Source organism: Rhipicephalus sanguineus, chromosome 11, assembly GCF_013339695.2.
Source record: "Rhipicephalus sanguineus isolate Rsan-2018 chromosome 11, BIME_Rsan_1.4, whole genome shotgun sequence".
Lineage (NCBI taxonomy): Eukaryota > Metazoa > Arthropoda > Arachnida > Ixodida > Ixodidae > Rhipicephalus > Rhipicephalus sanguineus.
Window position 1 is genome coordinate 15,080,627 of NC_051186.1, and position 10,424 is coordinate 15,091,050.

The window sequence follows — 10,424 nt, forward strand, 5'->3', positions numbered from 1 at the left end:
CTTAGGCATGATTACAATCAATTAGTCATGCCGCTAAACAATTTAAACCCTGGTAGTTTGCTCTTTCCCCTCTTGTCAAGTCAACGATTTCCAGTCCAGCAGCACAGTTAGCTGTGGCAATTACCATTTCGCAGTCGTTTCTTTCTGCATCCACTTGCCTGCGAGGCCTCGCTGCCCTGAACATGGCCATTCCCTCCAATGTTTCTGCATAGCACAAGCAAATTTACTGAAACACTACGCACAAAAAAGACAACACAACACTGAAAGTGGTGGGAAAGCTGACAAGGGCGGGAAATTTTTAGTACAGGTGGAAGCAAATAGCTGTGCACTGTACGCATGCTTTTTTAATTTCAAGAATAAACAACAGTACAGCTTTCAACACCTAGACTATGGCCTAAATATACAAGAATTAGGAACAGAAATTGTCGCAGCTTCAGGCCCTCAATTTTTCCTTGAGTTGACACATTGCTGCGAGAGAGCCAAAGCCAATTGCAGGTGCATGCCGGCGCATTAAAGACAACATAAAAACCTCGCACAAGCTCCCCTCTATCCAGTACAATGCTAGACACATTCCATGTGTGCTCTTTTGCTCTGATTCACTCACCCTGACGCACAACTTCGTGTCTTCATTCAGTGCAAAGCAGGCAATGCTTCCACTGCAAAGGCGGCAAGAAGCAAAACAACCAGAGACGGAAAAAAGTCCATGCAGAATCTCCTTTGGGAGATGCCTAAGCGATGTGTAAGCGTTATATTTTATCGTAGGTAGCAGCGGTCCCTGGAGCGCCGTTTTCAGGTGGTATCGGCATGGCGTCTTTCATCATCTCTCTAGCACCTGCCAGCATTTTGAACGCTGTCCCATAGCATGCGCGTACTGTGACCCCTGAAACGCATGTATGGCATCAAAACTTAACAAAGCTTGAATTTTCCTGATGTGTACAGTCCTCGCTGTCGGCTCTTAACATTTTGTCCTGCAGAGGACACTTATTCCACTTCGGAGAAATTCAACGAAGCCTTCACAGAAAGTGTTACCTTGCTACATTTAGCTTGCACCGCAGGTACAACGTCAGGCGGATGGAAACGGGTTCAAGTGAGCCGAGTGGCCTCTGGGATCAGCCCATCTTGAGGCAGTCTTGTAGATCACGGCATAAAGCTGCCACTTTTGCTGGTTTAAAGCGCAACATTTTATTTAACATCAAGACTATAGATTTGTGACAATCTCTGCACTTCGACAATCGCTGCACTTCTTGCCAAAAGTTGAAAAATAAATGATTGTAGTTTATTTTTTATCATGCCCTGTCAATGTTGTGGCTACGTCAGTGTGTAAGGAGAGAGAGAAAAAGATCAGGCTCGCTTAGTCCCTGCTAAGGCGATGTGCTACTGAAGTGGAGTTCTCTTGTAATAAAGGCAGGCTTGGCGAATCCAAGAACAATGGCGGATGACACGACGCTATGCCTTCGGTTACCACTGCGCAAGCACAGGCATCATTCCATGTGTGGCATGGATCATAGCCATGCACTGCGTGAAGCGCCAGCTGTGAGCTTAGCTGTGCCACCGGCTGCACTCAGAGACAACCGGTGGCTCATTACCCTCTTGCAGGTAGGGCAAGCTGATGACGCTGAACGTTATGCGGTCTAACAATAATAATAATATTTGGGGTTTTACGTGCCAAAACCAAGATACGACTATGAGGAATGCCTTAATAGAGGGCTCTGGAAATTTCGACCGCCTGGTGTTCTTTAACATGCACAGACATCGCACAGTACATGGGCCTCCAGCACTTCGCCTCCATGGAAATGCGATCGCCATGGGCGGGATCGAACCCGCGACCTTCGGGTCAGCAGCCAAGCACCATAACCGTTACACCACCGCGGCGGACGTCATGCAAAGTACGTTCCGAGTGTGTGGTATTGTTCGCCTACGAATCTCGTGGGTGAGCTGAACACTACTCCACCGGAACACCTCTGCTCCGTGCCCTGGTGACACCTGATGCAGGACTTACAGGGGACAGTGGCCTAACCAGGGGAGTGGTTTTGGGGTTAGAAACCCACCCTAAATGTATATATAGAGAAGCGATAGGAATCATGTTACTAAAGAAGTTCGTGCTGTTTAACACAGATACCATTATTTCTCATTTCTTCAGATACCTCATTTCTTCACGATAATGCTCTGGGGACATGGTGCAAACAAAATATATTAGACAAAAACACTGGGCCTATTACAAGAATAGTGAAGGACCACGTACATATTTCTGCAGCATAATTAGCAGTTACATTTAATGATTCGCTTCTTTCTAACATTCCATTATCGATTGGAGGCGACAGCTTCTTCTACATGCAGCCACATTGAGAGCACACAATGTTTCTGTGCCCGGCATCTGAATAAGAAGTTATTACAACCTACACTACCTTAGAAAAGCACAGCCACAGATATTACAGAACTGCAAATAAGACCGATAAAATTTGTCACTGACTTAATCGCACATTGCTTACGCACAAATTAACAGATGGCTTTCATGTGTAGTATCTCCTTGTAAGATACAATGCACTAAAATTACAGCAATCTCTAAGAAAGGTGATAAAGATGATTTTATAAACTACCATCCAATCTCCATTCAACCAGGCTTTTCAAAAGGCTTTGAAAAAATCATTTTAATGCATGTAACTTCCATTCGCCGATCGTTACAGCATTCTAACCGACTTGCAGTACGGCTTCAGAAAAAAAGTCTACAGAGCTGTCACTGTTCCCGCAAAAAGAAATAATGCTTGAAATGTTTTAAACCTGCAGCTTGGTGTTTGGCATCTTTCTGGATTTCACGAAAGCATTCGATCTTATTAATCGCAACATACTTATTAAAAAATTGGAGCACTACTGCATTTGAGAGAAAGCTCTGTTGCTTATTTTATTGTACCTACAGGTCCACTTGCAGTTTGTTATGGTTAATGGTCACTCTTGTTCAGTCAAACCAGTTAATTTAAGTGTTCCACAGGGAAGCACTCTGGGTCATTTTCTTTCTGTTCTTTAGATTAATGACAATGTTAAGATTGATCATGCAGCCAAACATATAGTGTACGCCAAAGGTACTGGCCTATTTTTTGCTGGCTCAGATGTCGCATGCCTATCAAGTCGAGCAAATGAGATACTTCATTTAATTCACGCGTAGGCTACAAATAATGAACTGAAACTAAACCTTAGTAAAATTAAGGCCATTTTGTTTCACCTGTGAAACAAATTCTGTGCTGTCAACCAGACACTGCTGAGCAATTCCAAAGTGGAAGTTAGAGTTTCAAAATGCTAGGTGCGTTTTTCTCTAATAATTTGTCCTGAGATGCTCACACTAATTACTTGTTGAAAAAACTCTCAAACGTAATTGGTCGGAAGCATTTACATTGCTTTACATTCCTTCTTTCGGTACATAATATTTTATAGAATGCTCTATTTTCTTCTACGCTAACCTATGGTGCACTATTTTGGTGAACGACAAGAAAATAAAATATGAAAAACCTTCTTTTGCTTGAAAAGCATGCAATACGCATACTTTTTAAAGCTCCTTACCTAAGTCACACAGAGGGCATGTTCAAAAAGCTTAGGATCGCAAAGGCACGATGTATATACAACTTCAGACTACTTCGACAAGATAAGTTGGAAACAAGAAATGAACCTTTCCTTCTGAAATCACCGGCAAAGTTGACAAAAATGTTCCCTACATACCGCATTTTCCATCGCGAGGTATGGAAAGTTGACAAATGCCACACGACATATGGAAATCAAATGCTACGATACACATTGGCAACATTGTAAACGGGCTTGCCAAAAATGGTATGGACGTAGATTTGATGGAATGAGCTGCGAAGCACATTCGTACAACTCTGCATTGTTTGATCTTTCAGTACAATACAGTAATTGTGTTCATTTCTTTCAATTGTGATCCAGTGAATTTTGCACAGTATTCTTGTACGTCTGTGGATCTTCCTTTATGCACATATTTGTTCCTTGTTTGCTGCACTCTCTTGTAGTTATGATAAGCATTTTTGTCATTATTCTCTGCATACCGATTGTTTCTCTTGCATGGACATGCAGCCACGGTCTTGGTGCACGGATACAGTCGCGCCTTTTGTGAGGATTTTCTGTAGGTGCCAAAGACCTGACAAATGTTGAAAATTTGAATTGAATATACGGGAACACATACAAACACACACACGCACATTCCCCAACGGCTCGAACGAAAAGCAGTTTGTAAACAAGGTTTATCTTTCCGTAATGCGTTACGTACGATGCCGACCGCCTTTCGCGCTCACTCTGTGATTGCATAATACGTCTCCGCCGCACCATTATTTCGTGACACCCCGCCACCTGATTAAAGTAGTTTGTGCGTTATGCTCTGCGAGCGGAATACTCTTTCTACTGCTACCAGCAATACCGCTGTCACACGGTCACACTTTATCGCGATCGGGCCTGGCCCGGATAGAATTTCTTGATCGTGATTGGTTCCTTTACAAGAGCTGCAAAAGGGAGCCAATCTCTGTTGAGAAATTGGATTCCGATCGGATCTAATCGCGTCTAGCACTGCACCACGGGCTGTACTGCGGGTAAAACGCTAGATTTATGGCGGCGGTTCGCTTAACCGACTGTGCGAGACGAAGGAGTATAAAGCAGAATGTGCATCCATCGGCTTACCAGTAATGTGGATGACTTTGATCGCTTCGTAGAGCCTGTCCTTGTGGCACGACCGAACGTAGTAAGTCCTCGCACGGCTGAAGTCATTCACGTCCTTCGGATTAAAACGTTCCATGGGAGAGCAGTGAATACGCGTGTGTTCCACAACGGCGGTCTTGAGTGAAGGTGTGTACTCCACGTAGACGAACATGGTACCGCCACCACAGAGCACCTACAAGGATATCTCGCCGCTCGTCGAAAACAAAGCCGCCCGCCAAAAAAGCAAACGCACGTCGCGCACGTGACCATCTATACGTAGCCCACGTGACTGACAATATCCGGCCGCTCCCAGCCACTCCCCAGCCGTCCCCAGCCATGCTCCCAGCCGCTCTGACGCCGCCGAGGCCAACTGATCGGCGCGCCGCCGCCGACGTGTTCTTTCGGCGCGATCGGCGCGCCATTAAAATACGATTAAAAATTTTTTTTTCAGTAATGCTAACTTTGTTTGGCGCCTTCTGGGACCAGTAAAGGCTCGGTTCTTTCTTAATTCTGCTCACTAAGTGTGTGAAACAAGCCTCAATTTATTCGCCTGCCGCTTCAAGTTAAATTGAACCTGGTAGTTGAACCGCAACAACCTGGTAATTTATGGCCTTACTGAGGAATCAGATGAGGAGCCCGATAGTCTAGAAAACAAGGTAAAGGAAGGTATATTGAAGGATGTCCTCGGCCTTCAAATTAAATCCATAGAAAGAATTCATAAGATTGGCAATCGTCAGAGTCAACGCACTCGCCCGATTATTCTCCGACTTTTCGATTTTAAGGAAAAAACCAAGATTCTTTCGTGTTGTAACAAACTTAAGGGCACACAGATATCAGTATCTGAAGATTTCTCAAAGAGAATAGGAGACATTCGAGCTAATTTATGGCGTTGAACTGCAAGTGAAAGGGCAAACGGTACAAAGGTTTCGCTGTCATTTAATAAACTAAGAGTGAACGGGCGGACGTACACGTGGGATCCTGATAAACAAGTTAGATTTGAAATAACCAAAAGCGGTGGGCCCAATACGTACGGGACTTCCAGGCCTCGTCATCAGCACAGAATAGTGCAAGGGAACGCAGAAAAAAATGACAAGGTGAAAAGACTCAACAGATTTCTGCGCCGCTTTTGATTTTGTGTTTAAATGCTCGGGGTATTATTAATAAAATTGTAAAATTAGATGAGATAATCATATTGCATAGCCCAGATGTCGTAATAATTACAGAAACGTGGCTTCATGCCCATGTACATGATACCGAAATTGCACCTGCCTCGTATTCAGTGATTCGCACGGATCGGGACGGCCGCGGGGGCGGTGTAGCGATTGTGATAAAGAACAGTTTAACGTTTCAAGAAGAGAGCCCGGAATAGACAACCATGAAAGTGTATGGTGCAATATACAGTTTGATAATACGACCTTTTGAAGGTTCATGACTACCTACACAAAAGAATGAACAACCACTCAAAGCTGTTTTTAACTGGAGACTTCAATCTGGCTGGGATATACTGGGATACATTAACTATCGGCAACAGAGATTTAAAAAATTGTGAGAACCTGTTAGATATAATGTTTGGACTTTCTTTGTCACAGATTGTTAAAGAACCTACACGTGTCCAGGGAAATGCTCGTGCAGTGCTTGATCTTGCTTTTGTATCGCAGTCCATAACACCATGATTAAGTATTACAGAAGGAATATCAGATCATAAAATGCTCGTTCTAACATTCCTTAGCGTAAGTAGGAGTGCTAGCCGTAAGGCAAAACCATCTTGTGTGGCTTTGAAAGACTACAGCCGAGCTAATGACGAAACTATCATTGACTATCTAGAAGAAACATTCGACAGTTTTTCAGCTCAGATTGACGGAGACGTCAATGGTCCATGGGTAAAACTCAAGGAGGTTATAAGATACTGTGAAAATAATTTCATACCGATAAAAATTAAAAGAAGTAAGAGGAAAACGCCATGGATAACGCGGAGCATAACTCATCTAAAACGAAAATTAAAACGTCGACGAAAAAAAAAAAATAAATTCTGCAGTAACAACAGAACTCGCTTGCAAATTAAAGTTAGAAATTAAAGCTGCATAAGACTACTTCGTCTCAAATACGTTATCAAATTTCATAAAAAACCAACCGCAAAAGTTTTGGTGCTACTTATCGAAGCCAGATGGTGGGATCAGTAAAATAGAAGTGGCTGGCTCTGTCATAGAGGGCATGCGCATTGTGACTAATACTTTTAATGTCTATTTCCAATCCGTGTTCACGCGCTCAGCTATCACGCCGGTGCGCATGCCAGTAACCGACAACGGGAAAAGTGACCTCGAGATAACAGAACCAGGTATTTTGTACTTGCTTTTGCAGATAGACACGAAGAAATCACCCGGGCCAGATAATAAATATGTCAAATATGTTTTTGAAAAGATACGCGCAGCAACTGTCTCCCTTTTTGCAGATTATATTTTCAAAATCGATGAGTACAGCTTCTCTTCCCAAGGATTGGCTATGCGCTAAAGTAATACCGATTCATAATTAAAGAAGGCAATAAGTTACATGTGGAAACACATAGACCAATCTCATTGACAAGTTGCTGCTGTAAATTAATGGAACACATAGTAAGTAAAGCTGTCATGACGTATCTAGAACAAAATAACCTATTATACCCTAGGCAACATGGTTTCAGGAAAGGATTATCAACGATTACTCAATTATTAGAGATAACACACGACCTTGCCTCAATAATTAACTGAAATTTCTAAGCTGATACCATATTTGTCGATTTCTCGATGGCTTTTGATCGTGTCACGCATCATAAATTAAGTGAAAAGATCAGGTCCATTGGATTAGCAGACAGTATTGTGAAATGGATAGCAGCATATCTATCGAGCCGAACACAGTATGTTGCTATAAATAATTATGACTCTGATGAACTCGAAGTTTATTCAGGAGTGCCGCAGGGATCTGTGCTGGGACCATTGTTATTTCTCATTTACGTTAATGACATCGCTGATTGCGCAGAAGAGGGAGTAAAATTACGGCTCTTCGCCGATTACTTGGTTATTTACACTTGCGTGCAAGGGATCGATGATCAGCTCAAATTAAATAGTACACTCAACAAGATAGCTCATTGGTGTGACAAGTGGGGGATGGAAATTAATGTTAAGAAAACTAAATGCATGATAACTCATAGACAGACTATTTTTAGTTTCAATTATAGACTAATGGGAAATGATTTAGTACAGACAGACTCGGTTAAATATCTGGGCGTGACCTTTACAAGAGCCATGAAATGGAATGCTCACATAGAAAACACGTGCACAAAGGCCTTCCGAACACTAGGTTTCTTGCGAAGAAAATTATCCGCGGCTCCGTCGCATGTGAAATTAACAGCATATAAAATATTAGTGAGACCGATTCTGGAGTACATAGAATTGTGTGGAACCCGTACCAAAATGAACCTTGTACAGAAACTAGAAAGTGTATACAAAATAAAACATTAAGATTTGTGTATTCTAAATACTCTCGACACCAGAGCGTAACAGCACTTAGAAATCAAGCAGCACTGCCTACCCTTGCATGTCGGCGTGTTGTGGCTGCCATGAAGTTTCTTTTTATGCTTTATCACAACCACATAAAGATAAACAAAGAAGATAACGTGCAGCCACCGCACCGCCACTTTTTCAGAACATGTCACAGTAAACACATCAGGCCTCATCAGACCAAGTGCGACACGTTTAAATTCATTTTTTCCGTGGGCTATTGAAATTTGGAACGCATTACCAAATGAAATTGTTGAGTGTCGATCTGTGGAAGAATTTATCGCGAAACTGGAACCCTTTCTTGATTGTACATAGGCATGTACTTCGAAATATAAATGTTTGCAGGAACTTGTGTAATTGTACGGTGCTTCTTGAGATGTGATGATTTTTTCGCAATATTCTGTGATATTTTATTGACTATATTATGTTATCACCCTATTTAAATTGTATGACAAATGCAGCAACGTTTCTTATGTTGATTGCTGGAATGGTTACTTGCTAAGCTTTGTTTTGTTTTTGCTTTGTTATCCAACTTTCTCGTTCATAGTTTTACTATTCCCATGCTCAAGTGTACCTGTTCTAACCACTTCCTGTATGGGCCTGTACAAAGGCCTACAGTATTGTTAAATAATAAAAAACAATAAATCACTGGACCACAAAAAGTTGTGAGGTGTTATGGTGCCCATTTTATTTAGCGCAATGGAAAGCTTACCGGTGAGAGTGTCTAATCACGGAACGGTAACATGGAAAACGCCATGAAACATGTAATCAGAATTTTTCAATCTGCGGCGAATATGAAGTCGTAAACACAAGTGAGAACCCATGCTGCAAATATTGAGCGCGAGAGCGGTTCGTGTTCGAGCGCGGCGGTTTGCTGCGCATGCGTGCACTCCGCGCGCATGCGCCGCGGCTCGACATGTTCCACTGGTTACCGCGAAGGCAGCGCCGCTTCTCCCTGTGCAACTCCTTTTACCTCGTAAGCAGCACAAAATAGAGCGGGGGTAGATAATAATATCCATACTCTAATTTTCAAGACTAATTATGGCGCGCATGACAGCATGAGACTACGTGACTACGCACAGCAAAAAGTGATCGACTCTACAATCCAGCTTCAAGGCTCTTCCGCTAGGCTGCGCGACATACCGGTTTTTGTTACCTTTAAACACAATTTAAAAATATAAACCCTACTCACAACGCGAAAAGGATGCTGGAATCTGTCGCTACATTTCACTGTCTTTTTATTTTTACCAGGATCTAATCACACGTTGAGCCCTTTAAAGCCCGGCATAGCGTTGTATAGTATAGCACAGCAAGGAGGTGGGAGAGGGTAGTGAGGGTATATATACACATGCAAAACATTTCAGTTTTGCATGTGTATATATATACGCGCACACATACAAGCACACGCACGAATATACATAAAATATGGTTGAACCTCTCCCCCCTCCCCCGAAAGGATCTCTGGCTACGCTAATGCAGTGAACACATTACAAAGTAAGTTACAAAAACAAAAGCCGCGTACACATCACATTTTTTCTTCTTTTTTTGCTCTGCCCTCTCCTTTCCGCTGACGGCTCTCCACGGTCTCGCCTTTGCCAACCGCTCGCGCCATGTCTCTGCGGCGGCGAATGCTCGCCGGTATGTCCCACTTCACGGCTGCTAGCGGTTGTTTCCGGGAGTTGGTTGAACTAGAGGACTAGGTTGAACCCAGTGGGGGAGGGGGGGCGCATCCTCCCCCCCGGAACTTTTTTCTATTAAGAGATACAAAGCACAATATGAGACTCGACCACATTTACCCGCCCGCACCCCATGTCGGATCAAGCACGTTCCACCCCCCCCCCCCCCCATTCCCCCGAAAAAAATTTCTGCCTTCGCCACTGGTTGAATCCCATAGTTCCAAACAGCCAATATCGCGTGGTAAACAAGGAGGGTGGTAACATGAATAACGGATCTTGCTCCCGGGAGCAAAACTTGAGTGTTAATATAGGCGCCAATTTTTAAAATAGGCATTTATGGGCATTTCTAAGCATTTAGGCACAAACGCCAAAGATAGCCATTTATAGGCACTATAAGAACACTATAAAAGCCAGCCTCTAATTCATGCTCATATATCAAAGTGGTGCGATAGGAGCGCAAGGAACAAAATAGGCATTTGCCTAAAATCCGGTCTGTCATGAGGTCAACTGTTCACTCAGTCTT

At 43.0% G+C, this 10,424-nt stretch overlaps 1 protein-coding gene across 1 annotated transcript in view; it reads right to left on the minus strand.

The window, feature by feature from the left end:
• The window catches only part of LOC119374286 (uncharacterized), a 160,448-nt gene extending 155,495 nt beyond the window's left edge, over positions 1–4,953 (minus strand). The window contains exon 1 of the mRNA XM_037644364.2: positions 4,675–4,953. Coding sequence (XP_037500292.1) covers positions 4,675–4,864 — 190 coding nt within the window. The 5' untranslated portion in view covers positions 4,865–4,953. The remainder of the gene's footprint in view (positions 1–4,674) is intronic.
• Between the last annotated feature and the right edge of the window lie 5,471 nt (positions 4,954–10,424).